Raw genomic sequence first — 17,959 nt, 5'->3', positions numbered from 1 at the left:
TTGGCGCCTGCCTTTGGCTCAGGGCGCGATCCTGGAGACCCAGGATCGAATCCCATATCGGGCTCCCGGTGCATGGAGCCTGCTTCTCCCTCTGCCTGTGTCTCTGTCTCTCTCTCTCTCTGTGTGTGTGTGAATATCATAAATAAATAAATAAATTTAAAAAAAAAAATCCTAGCAAGACTTTTTGGTAGCTAAAGGCAAGTTTATCCTAGAATTTATATGGAAAGGCAAGGCACTGGAATAGCTAAAATAATTGTTGAAGAGAATAAAGTAGGAGAAGTATCAGGAACCTAAGAGTAAATATTGATAAAGCCAAAAGATACTATGAAGAAGAGACTTTAGAGAGTGAATAGAAGATCTGGGTGGGATAGACAGTTTTCTAGAAAATATAAATTACCAAATCCACAGAAATAAAACTGAACGGGCCAATTACATGGTCTGATATTTGTCATTCTGTTATCTTTTATTCTAAATGTTACATATTAATGGATTTAGGTACTATTTCAGCTTTTCTTTATGAAGGTTTTCAAAGTAAAAAGTTTAACAAATATTCATCAGACACATGTGCACCTACCAGAATGGCTAAAATTAGAGGCTAACAGTGCAGGTAATAAGGATGTGTGGTGTGATGCATTGCCAGTGGGGAGAGAGTGTAAATTGGCACAACTGCTTTGAAAAACTGGCACTGTTTTCTAAAGCTGCAAAAATGCTTATCTATGATCCAGCACTTCCACTCCTTCATGTATGCTCTGCTGAACTGCAGACACATTCAACCTGTTCATAATAACCCAGAACTATAAACCCAGCTGTCCTCAGTAGAATGGATAATAAAGTATAGTATATTCACATAGTGTAATACTGCCAGGATGGGAGGAACCTTCCATTTACAGCATAACAAGGGAAAAGAAAACATGAAAATCAAAATATGTTTATGGTAAGTTAGGGAATGGTAAGGAGCCAAATTTTCCCAAATGCAGGCAACATAATCAGAGAGTCAAAAACATACTGTACTGCTGGAGGGTATGAGGAGGAGTAGGCTGCAGAAGACTGAAATGGCTGCCCTGGATTCCTAGCAACAGTTGTATGCATGATTTTGCGTTGTCACATGTCTTCTAGGTGACATAAAAATAGAAAAGAGGATGTTCTTTCTGGAAAATAAGCGGCGACATTGTAGGTCCTATGACCGGCGTGCCCTTCTTCCAGCTGTGCAGCAAGAGCAGGAGTTCTATGAGCAGAAAATCAAAGAAATGGCAGAGGTAGGAGGATGGATTTGGGGTGCGTTTCAGGTGTTCTGGTTTGCTTTTAGGGTTTAGGATAAAACTGTCTTTTAAGATTTGTATTATCTTTGAAGTGGTTGGTTTGAATAAACTATAAAGGTATTGAAAAAACAAAACTGGGTTTGGAAGCGTGCTGTGCTGGGTATGGAGCCTGCTTAAGATTCTCTCCCTCTCCCTCTGTTCTCCACCCCCCTCATGCATACACATGCATGCACTCTTAAAAAAATTTTTAATAATAAATAATGAATTAATAATTTAATAAAAAATAATGCCTTCAACGAAACAGTAAAATTTATCTATTTTATCAAATTTTGACCTTTGAACATTACCTTTTGATGCTCTGTGTGACAGAAAGGGAAATCTCCACACAGCACCTCTACTGCATCCTGACTGTGATGGTGGCCTGACAAGTGCTTGTGCCTTTGAGTTGCAAGCTGCCAAATCAGACACCCCCCCCAAAAAAAATTTTTTTTTTCACTATTTTTACTTGAAAAAAATGCTAACAGAAAAATCGATTATTCAGGAGTAGGCATTGGGCCTAATCTCAAAAATAAAGTGATTATTTATAACCAGTGATAAAATTCTAGATCTTGAGCAGAAATTAGAATTTTTGATCCATCTATCACCATTACCTCTCATCTGTTACATTAAAATCTGTTAGCGTAGCTTGCACTATAATGGATCTTCCACACTTGGTGTGATTTTATCATGTAAAACACTGATTCATGAGTTATATAGGTCTTCCAGATGTTGGCACATTCCATGGTATGGTATCAGAACATCGCAGTCATTAATTTCTCATCAGAAAAGTGCTAGGGACACCTGGGTGGCTCAGCGGTTTAGCACCGCCTTCAGCCCAGGGTGTGATCCTGGAGTCCCAGGATCGAGTCCCACATCAGATTCCTTGTGGGGAGCCTACTTCTTCCTCTGCCTATGTCTCTGCCCCTCTCTCTCTCTCTCTCTCTCTCTCTCTCTCTCTCTCTCATGAACAAAAAAGTAAATCTTTTTTTTTTTTTAAAGTGCTTAAAGTGTTGGGTTGACTCTTTGGAGTCCATATCCTTGTCCACATTGTTCCACATCTGCCCAGGAGTATCCCCTTTGGGTCAGTGCCTCAGTCGTTCCTGACAGCACCCCTCCTTTCTGGCGCATGAGGTGACCCAAGTTCAGACTCTGCGTTTCCTGACCTGGACTCAACCTCTGCGATGTACCTTATTTTCTTTTAGTGGGAATTCATACTGAGATTGTGGTCTCCAATTTGGTTTGCAGGGGTTTTTCTTTTTTATGTTTGTACTACTTTCCTCTTATGCTGAAAATCTTGATTCTTTATATTAACAGTGACTTATTTTCCTTATTCTTTGTTCTTTGTTATATACTTTATATTTCTGAAACAACAGCCCAATATTATTATTAAAGGCTACTGAATATAGCCTAAGATTTTTTTATAATTTTTTTAGGATTTTATTTATTTATTCATGAGAGACAGAGAGAGAGACACACACAGGCAGAGGGAGAAGCAGGTTCCATGCAGGGAGCCCAACACAGGACTTGATCCCAGGTCTCCAGGATTCGGTCTAGGGCCGAAGGCAGCACTAAACCGCTGAGCCACGTGGGCTGCCCTATTTATAATTTTCTTGTCAGGTTATATCAGATGAGGAATATGAAATAAAAATATTATAAAATCACTTGGAATAAGTGTGTGGTTATACCATTAACCTGATAAACAATTAAGTTTTGATATTTTGATACGATAAATGACAAGTTTTCAAGTTTTAAGGTATTGGTTTTTCAGTTTTAATATTTATTATTTGAGAGAGAGAGTGTACACACGCAAAATGCAAGCAGGGAAAGGGACCAAGGGAGAGGAAGAGAGAATTCAAGCAGACTCTGAGCTGAGCAGAGATCCTGACCCTCTGCTTGATCCCATGACCCCGAGATCACCACCTAAGCAGAAATCAAAGAGTGGGACACTTAACCAACTGAGCCACCCAGGCACCCCAGGAATTGGTTTTTTGTTTTTATCTAATTTTGTTCTTTAATTATGTAAAATATATTTTTTAAATATTTTATTTATTTATTCATGACAGACACGAGGGGCGGGTGGTTGGGGGGGGGCGGGTGTTGCAGGCAGAGACACAGGCAGAGGGAGAAGCAGGCTCCACGCAGGGAGCCCAATGTGGGACTGTATCCCGGGTCTCCAGGATCACATCCTGGGCCAAAGGCGACGCTAAACCACTGGGCTACTGGGGCTCCCCTAATTATGTAAAATATTTTTAGTTCTGAAAGTTAAAACTGTAAAACAAAGAACAGAAAGATCTACCCTCTGCCCTGTCCTTTCCTCCTATGTTTCCTAACTCCCTCTATACATAACCATTATTTTTTGTTTGTTTGTTTTGGGTTTGAGTTTTTAATTTTTTTTTTATCTTTTTTTTTTTTTAATTTTTATTTATTTATGATAGTCACAGAGAGAGAGAGAGAGGCAGAGACACAGGCAGAGGGAGAAGCAGGCTCCATGCACTGGGAGTCTGACGTGGGATTCGATCCTGGGTCTCCAGGATCGCGCCCTGGGCCAAAGGCAGGCGCTAAACCGCTGCGCCACCCAGGGATCCCGAGTTTTTAATTTTTTTAAGTTTATGTAAGTAATCTCTACACCAGCATGGGGCTCAAATTCACAATCCCAAGATCAAGAGCGACATGGTCTTCTGACTGAGGCAGCTAGATGCCCTTCTGTATAACCATTGTTAGTAGTTTTTTATTGTCTTATTTTATGTAAAAGCAAATATATTGGGAGGGGTGGGATTGGGGGGACGGTTTGGTTTGTTTTTACCTATCTTTCTTACCTGAAAGCACACTTTTCTGTCCTTTGCTTTTAAACTTAGCAGTGTATCCTGATGATCACTCTTAAGCCAGAGATTTTTCCTTTTTTTTTTTTTTTAAGATTTTATTTATTTATTCATGAGAGACACAGAGAGAGAAAGAGAGAGAGAGAGGCAGAGGGAGAAGCAGGCTCCCTGCAAGGAGCCCGATGCGAAAGACTTGATCCTGGAATCCAAAGGCAGACACTCAACCACTGAGCCATGCAGGCATCCCTTTTCTTTCCTTTTTAAAACTGCCTAGTGTGGGCAGCCCGGGTGGCCCAGCAGTTTAGCGCCGCCTTCAGCCCAGGGCCTAATCCTGGAGAACCAGGATCGAGTCCCAACGTCAGGCTCCCTGCATGGAGCCTGCATCTCCCTCTGCCTGTGTCTCTGCCTCTCTCTCTCTCTCTCTCTCTCAATCTCTGTGTCTCTCATGAAGAAATAAATAAAATCTTTAAAAAGAAAAAAAAACTGCCTAGTGTGGGGGCACCTGGATGGCTCAGTTGGTTAAGCATCTGCCTTGGGCTCAGGTGGTGATCTCAGGGTCCTGAGATCGGGCCTGTTCACCTGGGAGCCTACTTCTCCCTCCGCTTCTGCTACTCCCCCTGCTTCTGTTTTTCCTCTCTTTCTCTCTCAAATAAATAAAATCTTTAAAAAAAATAAAACTGCCTAGAGTGACATTGTCTGCAGTAGTAGTGTTGATTCAGTTATTCTCTTCGATGGACATTCAAGGTTGTTTCCATTGTTTCTTGCTATTATAAATAGTGCCATGGTAAATAACCTTGAACATAAAATATTTCCTATTTCTGCCCCAGAGTATCTTTGGGTACATTCCTAGAAGTGCAGTGGATGAATCAAAGAGTAAATACTTAGGTGACCTTATTATCTAGTGCCAAGTGTCACAGTGGTTGTGTTGTTTTGCATTCCCAGCAGCAACGTGCAGGAATATATTTGTTTGGTTTCCTTTTTTATATTTAGCTTTCTGGTGCATTTTAAATTTACTCTGAGTTATCTCTTTAAACTACTAAACTGTGTAACTGAAGAGATGATTATTCCTAGTATAGTTCTTTTATGTTTATGGAAATGAACGCTAAGTGTGGCATCTTTACTAAATTTGTATCTGCATGTATTGTTCTTCAGCATGAAGACTTTTTGCTTGCCCTGCAGATGAATGAAGAACAGTATCAAAAGGTAATTTGAAATCTCACTAATTCATTTATTCTAGGTATTTACATAACCTGTTTTCTTTATCACATTTCCTGGTGGCATATTGGTTCCTGTATAATCTCCTGTTGATCTGCTGGGTTTGTGGTTCAACCAAATTACAGTTGGATTCTCGAACCATAATAGGCACTCCTAATCCAGACTGGCTCAGAATTGAAGCACAGATAATGACAAGAATTATTTCTCTTTTTAAGAACATTCCCTGCAATCCACTGAATATTTTCTTAGAGGAAAATTTAAAATTCTGGTGTCAGAAAGTTAGAAGGAAGAGATATGTCTAACCTCAGGACCAGGTGGCCTTTGTACACTGTCTGCTGTCCTCTCCTAGAGGCCTTTTCTGACATGGTGGGAATGGACTGGGGGCTGGGTCTGTCTTCCATTAGAAGAACAAGTTTCATGGTGCTCACAGTATTGGAGGTTGCTGCCCCAGCTAGCTTCAATGGTCCGTTAATATACAGTGTAGGCTGAAACAACCTCCTCACACTCCTGCCTTCTAAAAGAAGAAGAGCAAAATCCAACTTTGGAAGCTTTTTGGGATAACATCCCTTGTGCCACTTGTCCCTCTCCCTCTCGTAATCATATTAGCATATGAATACAAATGTTAAGAGTTCTGGTACCATGGGACTCGTGATATGATTTGATCACTTTATACAAAGGATGACTTCAAAGAATAAAAACCTGTGAAAATTCTATATTTAGTTACATATTTGTATATTTGTACTAGCACCTCAAGCTATGTATAGAGCAGCAAACAGCTCATCATTGTTTTATGCCTTCTAGAGGTGGCTTTTGATTTCAGCGTGTATTTGGGGGTAGAGGAATATAAAATCTAGTTGCCCCTCTGCCTCCGTGTATAGTGTCTCATGTGTCTCTGATGGCCCACAGGATGGCCAGCTTATTGAGTGCCGCTGTTGCTATGGAGAGTTTCCATTCGAGGAGCTGACACAGTGTGCAGATGCTCACTTGTTCTGCAAAGAATGTCTCATCAGATATGCCCAAGAGGCCGTCTTTGGATCTGGAAAGGTAAGAATCATGTAATAGGTCCACACACAGGAAATGCTCACAGAGTATGAGACTGCATTTATAGGTAGCTGTAAATGCCTGATGAAATTGCCCTTTCTGGGATGAGGTGGAGCTGTTAGGACAAGCTGGGGTGTGTGTGATTGCCAGATAGCCCCTGGCTGGTGTGATTGTGTTGGTTGTAAGCCAGGTGGATTTCTTCTCAGGCAGTGACAGCATTCTTCTGTGCCCCCGTGCCTGCTCCAAGAGCAGTAGCTTCTTCACTCATCGATCCTTTTCATAATACAAACAGACCCTTGCAGCTATTAAATGAGAGTGCATTGTTGGTTTTTTTCCAATAAAATTTTTTAAGGACTTTGTATTAAAAAGAATAACTAAGGACGCCTGGGCGGCTCAGTGGTTAAGCGTCTACCTTCGGCTCAGGGCATGATCCCCAGTGCAGGGATCAAGTCCCACATTGGGCTCCCTGAAGGGAGCCTGCTTTTCCCTCTGCCTATGATATATATATATATCTTTTTGAAAAATGAATAACTATGGGGACACTTGGCTGGTTCAGTCAGAAGAGTATGTGACTCTTGATCTTGGGATCATGAGTTGGAGCCCCATGTTGAGTGTAGAGGTTACTTAAAAATAAGTACACTTTTTTTTTTTAAGTACACTTTTTAAAAGGCAAAAAATAATAATAACTAGAAGCCTTTTTAAAAAAGAAGTAACTGTCCAAGGTCATATTTCTCTGTCCAAAATTAGTGTCTCTTGATACCAGCGTAACAAAATATGAAAAGGAATTTTATTTTACTTTGTCTTAACAAACGATTAAAAACCTAACCAATAATCAAATCATTCAACATCAGTTATTCTAAAGTCAATTGTAGTTGAGTCAAGAACAGAGTAACTATTACTACCAGGATGTTGTAGTAGGCAGACTAATGGCCCCCCAGAGGTATCCCCATCATCCCAGAACCTGTGAATGTTACCTTACATGGTGGAGGGGACTTAAGGTTGCTGGTCAGGTGGCCTTGAAATGGGGAGAGCATCCTGAATTATCCAGATGGGCCCACTGTAATCACAAGGGTCCTTAAAAATGGATGAGAGAGGTAAAAGAGGAAGTTGGAGTGATGTGAGGAGGACTCCGTGTGCTACTGATGGCTTTGAAGGTGATGTCTAGGGCCTGCTTGGGCAGCTGTCCCAGAGGCTGTCTTCCTTTCTCTTGGAAGAGTTTTAGTCCCCTGACCATCTGAAGGGGACAGGATCTGGACAGAGGTTTGTCAGACAACCTTCTTATTTTTCGTCCATATTCTTGTCAGTCCCCTCTTACACCATTCATCTCTGCCTTCCCTGATACCTATACCTCCTATCTTTTTAGGGTCTCTGGAGGAAATCAACTCTCTTCTGGACATATACCTCCTTGAGAGATACTATCCCGTGATCTTCCTTGTTGCTCTCCATCTTATTGTGGTTTGCACTGAGAGAGGCCCTCTGGTCCTATATCAGAGATGGACTTTGTGGTCTCTTTCTTAACCACTGTTTATTGGCTTTCTGTTGAGGGATGCATTGAACCACTGAGGTTTTGTTTTTCTAAAAATCTAGTTGAATTTTCTTTCCTTCTTTTTTTTTTTTGTTTTGTTTTGTTTTGTTTTGGCCTCCTGACGTTATAATTTAGTCAGAACTCAGCTGCATGGAAGGCAGTTGCACGTGTTCGTTCCCAACCAGTGAGCTGGAGAAGGTGCTTCCTCAGACCATCCTGTATAAATACTATGAACGGAAAGCTGAAGAAGAAGTCACTGCAGCTTACGCTGATGAGCTTGTCAGGTCAGTTCTCAGAATTAGAAAGTGTCATCTGTCACCTCATTGCCCATTAGAAAGACTGTCTGAACACTTTCATCAGAGATAAACATTCTGTGACAAAGCTGGATCTTCTAGGTCTTCTGGCATTGTCTTCGGAGCAATAAGGGAATATTATTATTATTATTATTATTATTGGAAATATTTACATTTTACTACATTCCTTGGTACCTCTTCATCACTTGGCTTACAGGTACAATCATTTCGCATGGGTTGGAGGATGAAGGAAAAATGACGTGCAAGTTGTTCTTACAAAGATAGGGGGTCTATGTTTATTGAGTGGTTTGCACTGAGATAGGACCCAAATTGGCAGCTGCATTTGTGGATAAGAGCCAGTACAAAGGAGAGCCTCAGTGAGTGTTTTAGTTAAAAGTAAGGAGATATGGCTGTCCATCTTAAAACTCCGTTAGTATGAGCAGTCACATGGAACCAATTTAATATTCTGAGTAATATTCCTTCTACTGTTTTGATTGTAGATGCCCCTCTTGCAGCTTTCCTGCTCTGTTGGACAGTGATGTGAAGAGGTTCAGTTGTCCCAATCCTCGCTGCCGAAAGGTAAGGAAGCAAATTATTTTCTAGATTCATTTGAATTTTGGTGTTGTGGACTACACTAATGGCCAGATACCTGCTGGTTATCTCCGTGCTGACCCATGAGAAGGATTTGTGTGTGTTCCTTTTCATGAAAGTAAATGAAGATCAATACTTTGTGAATCATGGTTGACATGGTTACAGAAATGGGGGCCACCTGTGGAATTCCAGTCACAAAGCTCTAGATTCCTCTTGTATGCCTTCTTTCTATAAGGGCAGATGTTGTAAGGTAAAATGTGAAGGGTTTTTTGTTTCTCTCAGTGTGCCAGCATTTTTCTTGGTTGTTTTTTTTTTTCACTACCCGTTGTGTTCAAATAACCTTCCCCGTGTGCACAGACACACACATACACTCTCTTCCTGCTGTTTTCAAAGTCCAGGCAACACTCCTTTGGTTGAAGGCCTGGGCATCATGGTCGTATCTGTTGCATTGGGTAGATTATTCACTATTCTTAAAAGAACTGATTGTGTTGGGTACCAAAGCCATCCAGTCACCTTCCTGCTGAAAATCTTCTTTAACTAGATTCTTCTGTGAGCTAAGAATGTCTTAAAATGTGTCAGCTAATTACAGACTACTGTAAATAGTTGACAGTTTTTACTAAATATTAGCATCAACCTAGATAAGTATGTTTTAAGTCATTTTTCTAAAATAGCATGACCGAGGCATCTGGGTGTCTCATGCGGTTAAGCATCTGCCTTCAGCTCAGATCACAATCACAGGATCCTGGGATAGAGCCCTACATCAGGCTCCCTGCTGAGCGAGGAGCCTGATTCTCTCTCCTCCTGCCCCTCCACCTGCTTGTGCACATATTCTCTCTCGAGTAAATAAATTTTTAAAAAATAATAATAAAATAGCATGACCAGAGTTGAACATTATAATATCTCTGCCTTACGAGGGAGTGAAGAAACAAAAGTAATCTTTGGGAAAGGAGTAAGAAACTATAAGCTAATGTACTAAATTTTATTCTTTCGTTTCCAGCATTCACATTTCTTTTAAAGTCTGGGCATACTCTTAGAACTGACATGTCCGTTTAATAATTTGTCCCTACCACAGGCTGTTGGCTAAAACAGCTGTCCCAATTGTCTCTGACTTTTGGAACTAAGTGAAATACCTAACCACCCTGAGCACTGGAATGCCTAGAGAAGCAGTAGCCAAGGGAAGGAAAGGCAAGGGTGGGAGAAGAGTGAAGATATTGGAATATTCTAGATCTGAGGAGCAGTAGCGTTCTGAAGGCTCACATGCTGGATGGGGCTAGGTTATATAGGCCTTTAACACCAGTCTAAGGTGGTGGAGGGGAGAACAGCAAGGGAACTGATGTAATGAGATCTCTAGCTGTTGTGTAGTCCAGGTGAGAGGTGCATATCACTGCCACCTCCTGTGGAGTCTCCATGAATTGCTAAGATGGAGCTGGGAACTACATTTCCTCTGAGGATTCCAAATTAGTCCCTACCAGGAAAAGTACTCATAGACAATTTGAAATGTCAAAGAGAAGGTGAGGCCATTATTCTCCAGAGACAGTTACGGGCAGTGATAAGGGCACAAATGCGTCTGAAACAGTGTCCTGTGAGTGTCTTCAGAACATCAACCTGGAACGTCAGTGAAAGTGTTCCAGTGGCTTTTAAGATCTGAAGCAAAGACATTAAACTGTCAGCTTCCTCTCTGTGGAAGGGATATACATGCCTTGTTGAACTTGGAGGTGGCCGTGTAGCTTCTTTTGGTCAATGAAATGTTAGTGTGGATGAGGTCAGTCTCTTGCAGAAAAAGTGGTAAAAACATAATTTGGGATGGTGTCAACAAGGTGGCACACAGTAGGTAGCCTTAGACCCTCCTTTCCCAGCCCCCTATGGAAACACTGATCAACGGTACATAGACCAGTTTCCTTTGTGAAAAATTTAGAAACCAGTTAAGAGGTTCCCGCATTCCAAATAGTTCAATAGCCAGCTGCATTGAAGCCTGTAGGAAAATTCACGCAACTCACTTGCCAGAGCCCCTCCCACCTGCATGTGCAAGAAACCCCTAAATCCTAGCTCCTCCCCAGGGGAGGGAAAGGGAAGACTCAAGTATAATCTAGCTTTCAGACATCTTGGGCAGCTACCTAAGGGGCCGGCTTTGATCTTTCTTGACCCTAAAGCACTGACAGGAAGGAACACCAGGACTCAGGAGATTGCCAAGAACAAAGGCAACATTTATTTACTTGTTTTTAATTTTTTTAAGTATGCTCTATGCCCAACATGGGGCTTGAACTCCCAACCCCAAGATTCAAGAGTCACATGCTCTACCAACTGAGCTGCCAGGTACCCCCAAAGACAACATTTTAAACTAACATACACTTGCTCACCATTGCCCTTTCTCTGTTTATTGTGGAAAGAACTGGGGAAAACCCCAACTCCTGGCTTCTCCCTGAAGAGGGAAAAAGTTGGACCAGGTGTCTGGTGTTCTGGCTTTGGGGAGTACTGCCTAAAGGGCTGATTATTGTCTCACCTGACTCAATGCACTGACAGGACCCTGTGTACTCTAGATGCCCGGATGCGTCTGAGAACACAAAAGAGCTGGGAGGCTTGCTGCTGCCCCCCAAAGGACCCACAGTTCAGAGGCAGCAATTGATACAACTTGGCAGCTTCTCCCTCAGAGAAAGGAAGAGTGGAGCATGCATCCAGTGTTCTAGCTTCTGGGGATAGGAGGTTTTTGAAGGAACTGGTTTCTCTCTTGCCCACCTCAGCACTGATGAGACCAGCCATTCTCTAGATGCCTGGGGGCTCCTAAGAACAAAAAGGAGTTGGAACAGCTTAAAACAGCTCCAGAGTACCTGCAGTACTATATATAGACACCAGAGGGGAAAAGATTATAAATAGCTCCTGAAAAAAAGGGGGGGGGGGGCGCAAAACTTCTGTAATTGGGAATTTACACACATTAGGTCCAGAAAAGACACATCCAAAATAAAGGCCCCTGGAATCTGTAGTTAGGCTGATTGGTAAAGATCTTTCCCTATACAAAGCCAGTATGTAAAGACTGGAACAGGTGACTTTCTTCAAATTCATGGACCCTACCACAAAGCAACAAGACACACAAGAAGAAAAACGGTCAACCAAAGGAACAAAGTAGATCTCCAGAGAGGACCCGGAAGAAAAAGAAGTATGTGAATTACCCGACAAAGAATTCAAAATAGGGATCCCTGGGTGGCGCAGTGGTTTGGCGCCTCCCTTTGGCCCAGGGCGCGATCCTGGAGACCCGGGATCGAATCCCACGTCGGGCTCCCGGTGCATGGAGCCTGCTTCTCCCTCTTCCTATGTCTCTGCCTGCCTCTCTCTCTCTCTCTCTCTCTCTCTCTCTCTCTCTCTCTCTCTCTGTGTGTGTGTGTGTGTGTGTGTGACTATCATAAATAAAAATTTAAAAATAAAAAATAAAAAAAAAAAAGAATTCAAAATAATCGTCCTAAAGATGCTCAACAAGTTCAGGAAAATGATATGTGAACAAAATGAGAATATCAACAAAAAGAAAATACTGTGAAAAATCAAAATTGGAGCTGAAGAATACAATTACTGATAGAAAATTTCACTAGAGGGATTCAACATCCGATGTGACCAAGCTGAAGAAAGAACCAGTGAACTCAAAGACAGGTCATTGAAATTATCTGGTCAGAAGAACAGAAAGAAAAAAGAAGTAGTATGAAAAATAAGGAAAGCTTGAGGCACAAATGGGAAGGACATCATCAAGTGAACCAGTGTATACGCTGCAAGAATTTCGGGAGAAGAGAGAAAGAGATAGAAAGCTTATTTGAAAAAATAATGGCCAAAAACTTCCAAAATCTGGAAAAAGAAAATGGATATCCTAATTCAAGAAGCCAAATAGATCCCAATTAGAATCAACTAACACAGTGTATTGGAGAGTTGATATTGTTAAAATGTCATACCTACCTGCCCATGCCACTTATAGATTTAATCACAGTCTATGAAAATCCCAACTGCATTTTTTGCAGAAACAGAAAAAAAAAAATCCTGAAATTCGTAGAGAACTGTCAAGAATCCCAAATAGCCAAAACAATTTTGAGAAAGAAGAACAAGGCTGAAGGCCCCTTACTTCCTGGCTTCAAAGCATATTACACAGCTACAGTAATCAAAATAGTATAGTACTGGCATAAAGACAGACCTACAGACCCATGGAACTGAACAGAGAGCCCAGAAGGAAGCCCACACCTATGCAGTCAAGGGCACCAACATTACACCATGGGGAAAGGTCATTCTGCTTGACAAATGGTGCCTGCAAAGGAATGAAAATTGGATGTTATCATATACCACAAACAGAAATCAACTCAAAATGGATTAAAAACTAAAACATAGGAAACTTCCTAACCTTTGGTCTCTGCAGTGATTTTGTGGATATAACACTAAAAGCACAGACAACAAAAACAGACAAATGGGACTACATCAGATTGAAAATCCTTTGCACAGCAAGGAAACCATCAACAATGGAGAGGTAGCCTATGGAATGGGAGAAAGTAACTAATTAATACTACTTAATTAATACTAAGTTAATACTTAAGGGTTAATATCTGTAATACTCTGATAAAGAGTTAATATCTAATACACAGCAACTCCTATAATTCAATAACAACCAATCAGAATTAAGCCAATTAAAAAATGGGCAAAAGACTTGAATAGACATTTCTTCAAAGAAGACATACACATGGCCAGCAGATACATGAAAAGGCACTCAGCATCACTCATCATCAGGGAAATGCAAATCAAAACCACAGTGAGGTGATTTTACACTTACTAGGATGCTCACTATCACAAAAAAGGAAAAAAGAAAATAGTGTTGATAAGGATGTGGAGAAATTGAAACTGTTGTGCATTGTTGATGGGAATGTAAAATGGTGCATCCCCTATGGAAAGCAGTATCAAGTGTCCTCCAAAAATTAAAATTAGGGGTGCCTGACTGGCTCAGTTGGTGGAACGTGTGACTCTTGATCTCAAGGTTGTAAGTTCTAGCCCCACATTAGGTGTAGAGATCACTTAAAAATAAAATTCTGAGAACATTTTTGGGGGGAAAGTAAAATCTTGGGGTGCCAGGGTGGCTTGGTTGGTTAAGTATCTGCCTCTTGATCTCAGTTCAGGTCTCAATCTCAGGGTTGTAAGTTCAAGCCCCACATTGGGCTCCACACTGGATGTGGAGATGGGGGATGGCTAGATAGATTGATAAAATTTAAGAATCAAGGAATAGGGCAGCCCGGGTGGCTCAGCGGTTTAGAGCCGCCTTCAGCCCAGGGCCTGATCCTGGAGACCCGGGATCGAGTCCCACGTCGGGCTCCCTGCATGGAGCCTGCTTCTCTCCCTCTCCCTCTGCCTGTGTCTCTTTCTCCCTCCCTCTCTCTCTCTCTCTCTCTCTCTCTCTCTCTCTCATGAATAAATAAAATCCAAAAAAAAAAATCAAAAATCAAGGAATAAAACTGCTATACAATCCAGCAATCATACTTATGAGTATTTGTCAATTGAAAACAGGTTCTTGAAGAGCTATTTGTATTCATGTTCATTGCATTATTGTTCAGAATAGCCAAGATATGGAAGCAACATAAATATCTATCCGTGGATGAATGGGTAAAGAAAATGTCTTTCTATACGATGGAGCATTAGTCAAGATTTTAAAAGAAAGAAATCCTGTCATGCTACAACATGGGTGAACCTTTAGTGAGATAAGCCCTTCACAAAAAGAAATACCATATGATTCCATATACTGGAGGTATGTAGTCACTCACAGAAGCAGAAAATAGAATGGTGGTTGCCAGAGACTAGGGGAGGCAGAAAGAGGGATCTGCCATGCAATAGATGTGGAATTTCAGTCACCTGAGATACAAAAGCTATGCGTAGTTAGCAATACTGTACTCTACACTTGAAGATCTGTTCATAGGGCAGATTTCATGTAAAGTGTTTTTTTTTTAAGATTTTATTTATTTATTCATGAGAGACAGAGAGAGAGGCACACAGACACAGGAAGAAGCAGGCTACATGCAGGGAGCCTGACGCGGGACTCGATCCTAGGTCTCCAGGATCACACCCTGGGCCGAAGGTGGCACTAAACCGCTGAGCCACCCAGGCTGCCCTAAAGTGTTCTTTTAACACAACAAAAAAGAGAGCTGATGGTTCGTTGTGTCTTTTTCTTCTGCCAAGATGAACATGTAGAAATAAGTCTCTGTTTTGAGCTACTGAAGTTTGAGTCTATTCCAACAACATAACCTAGCATGTCCTGACTGATACAGATCATGAGAACCAAAATGGATGATGGGGGTGGAGAAAAGGAGCAGATTTGAAAAGTAATGGGAAGATAGGATTAGAAGGAGAAATTCTGACTAGAGGTGGAGAGAAGTCCAGATGACTGACTTCTCTGGTTTGGTCCACTAAGTAGGTAATGATGCTATTCACATACAATTGCAAATAGAATAGAAAAAGAGGGGTGTCTTGGTGGCTTACTCAGCTAAGCATCCAACACTTGATTGGTTCAGGTTGTGATCTCAGGGTCATGGGATCAAGTCCCACATTGGGCTCCACACTGGGCATGGAGCCTGCTTAGGATTCTCTCCCTCTCTTAACCTCTCCCCTCCCCTCTCTCAAAAAAAAAAAAAAAAAAAGACAAATAGAAAAAGATTCCAGGAGAAAAGAATATCGGTTGATTCTGTTTTAGACATGTAGAGTTTTGAGGATGGAGGTACTCTATGTGTATGTCTTGCTTATGCCTAGCACATAGTAGGTGCTCAGTAATTACTTAGAAAGTGACTGGGGTCAGGAACATGAGGCAAGATGTAGCCTAGAGGAAAACTTTGTAGTTAGGAGTAAGAAGCATTGGAAGGAGGGAACCATGGTGACAGGGAATGAGCTGGGAGCACGGAAAGCCTATGGCAGGGCATCCAGGAAGTAGATCACAGGAGTTAGAGTGCTTATAGCATTTTGATTTAGAATCACCTCAAATTCATTGGATGAGTTTGGGGAAATTCTTATCATTAAAGTCAGTCCTAATAAGTTCAGATTTTATATTTCCATATATTTCCATTTATGTCCCTTAGTAACATTTTCCAGTAAAAAGAATGCATCATAAGATGTTCTCAATGAATTGTGCTTCAGAACTTGACCGTCCCTGCAGATGAGAGCATCCACATTCTGGACACTTTTCACCATTAGGGTAAGGTTTGCAGAGTTTATTTAGCCCACCATGAAAAATAAAGTAAAACTGTCTTGGGAACCTGAGGCAGGGACAGAGAGGGTCCTTCACCAGGAGGGGAGAGCTCACTCACCTCATCATTAGAACTAAGCTGGTCCCTCCTTATTAGGTGCTATGGAGAGGAGTCACCACAAGGTGGCACTGGTACTCCACGAACAGTTCTCTGGAGCATTTCAGAAGTATGTCAGTCAGCAAGACACTCTCATAAACAGAATTCTTTTAGGCTTAGTATCAAAGCAAACCACTATGTGCATTCAGAATTTAATAGCAGAGATGTCGTGTTTTTAGAACCTATGCATTTACCTTTTCAATTACACGAATTCTCCTTATGACTTCGTTTCTTTTCAACTAGGAAGCTAAACCAATCGTTAATCCTTGAGGATTGCTAATGTTTTAAGAAATATGCCACAAACTGATTTTGGCCCATGTGAGACTAAGGGCATCTGCTTCCTCATTGCAGTGTCTGTGCCAGTAATCTAAACTCCGGTTAGATTTCCAGGAACTTGTCACTCCAGATGAGGCATTTATATAAATGCATTATCTAGAGGCAGGCTTGAATGCCTGGAATCATTCCTCTAAAATCCCTTAAGAGAATAAGATACTGTATCTTTGATGAAATGGGGAGAGAGTCTTTGTTTCATTGATATGATGGAATGCTTTTGTCAAGGCCCTCTGCGCCCTGTGTGTTCACAGATAAAGGATTCATCCAGTTTGTTTTCAGCTGTTTTTAGGAACGAATTGAAAATGTCTGGTGTGGGACTGCAGAGTGTTAGATAAAAGGAGATTTGAAAGCAGTGCTTCTGGAATATTTATTCTGAGGGTCAGAATTTCCCTGCTGAGTCTTTCTCTACCTTTCCAAAACCATAGCTTTGCTCCATAAATTCAGAGGTTTGTACATGGAGCTTTCCAGAAAGGTGGCCAGAGCTACAAGGTGGAGGTTTAAGTCTATTCATGAAGTAAGCGCTAAAGGAGGGAAACCCATTGGGTGTAAGACTTCAGGCAAAAAGAACTGTGAAGGACGCCTGGCTTGGTGTTCCTTAGTGAAGCCAAGAGAGTGAGTATGGCTGTACAACCACTTGTCTTTTCCCGGTGTCACTTGTACTTGTTTTCCTTTGTCTTTCTCACCATTTTTCCCTGTGTTTCTCATTTCTCTTCCTTATTCTTTTTCTACTGTTTCCGGGCCCTATCTTATCCTTTGTAGCATTCAGTGTTACCGACTCTACAGCAGTGAAATATAACCAAAATTCACATCTGCAGTGAACCAGTTTGTTGCTAAAAAAACAGGCATCTGCAGCCGCCTACAGTAGCTGAATGGCTGTGTGCAGAGAATGTAAATGAGCCTGGACCAGCTGTCAGTGCCAGGGCGGCTCCAGCTGTGACAGTGGACGGTTGGCACTTATTAGCAGCACTATAATTTGAGGCCCAGCCAGTCAGCTGACTCCTGTGCTGAGCACAGGCATTTACATTTATCTAGATATGAATGAAGCTTGATCCTCTTGTCCCCACTATCAGGGAGGATCTTTATTCAGGAAGTTATGTTGACAAGAACCAAATGGGTAACAAAAGGATTTTTAAGTCCCAGAATGAGGGCTTATTCACTGGCATGGAAGTCCATGCTTCATAATGCAAGTCCACAAAAGAAGTGGGGTGGGGTGGGAATTCCCTCTCAGGGATTTGGCCTGCCCCTACTCACAAGGTGAATCACTTCCTTCAGAGCTGGAGGGTTTTGGCAAAATAGCTTAAGACCGCAGGCTGCGTGGTATGCACCCATGTTGGATAAGTACCTCACAGGGCTCTCAGCTCTCTGTGTTCCCCACAGCCACCCAAAAAAAATGGCCATGGAGGTGTGGAGTGATAGTATCTACCCAGTGGTGAGAACCCAGAGGGAGGCTTCCCCACCTCAGACATAATGCCAGAGTAGATCCTAAGCAGCATCCCTGTGAGCCATC

At 41.7% G+C, this 17,959-nt stretch overlaps 1 protein-coding gene across 4 annotated transcripts in view; it reads left to right on the top strand.

Annotated features, from left to right (window-relative positions):
- The window catches only part of RNF216 (ring finger protein 216), a 162,844-nt gene that overhangs the window by 58,358 nt on the left and 86,527 nt on the right, over nucleotides 1-17,959 (top strand). For all 4 annotated transcript variants that reach the window (XM_055340350.1, XM_055340351.1, XM_055340349.1 and 1 more), the window contains 5 exons: nucleotides 1,117-1,256; nucleotides 5,270-5,320; nucleotides 6,239-6,376; nucleotides 8,034-8,182; nucleotides 8,692-8,770. In XM_055340350.1, coding sequence (XP_055196325.1) covers nucleotides 1,117-1,256; nucleotides 5,270-5,320; nucleotides 6,239-6,376; nucleotides 8,034-8,182; nucleotides 8,692-8,770 — 557 coding nt within the window. The remainder of the gene's footprint in view (nucleotides 1-1,116; nucleotides 1,257-5,269; nucleotides 5,321-6,238; nucleotides 6,377-8,033; nucleotides 8,183-8,691; nucleotides 8,771-17,959) is intronic.

Source organism: Nyctereutes procyonoides, unplaced genomic scaffold (genome assembly GCF_905146905.1).
Source record: "Nyctereutes procyonoides isolate TBG_1078 unplaced genomic scaffold, NYPRO_anot_genome, whole genome shotgun sequence".
NCBI lineage: Eukaryota > Metazoa > Chordata > Mammalia > Carnivora > Canidae > Nyctereutes > Nyctereutes procyonoides.
Note: the sequence above shows the minus strand (reverse complement) of the source record. Positions and strands in the feature narration are given on the sequence as shown.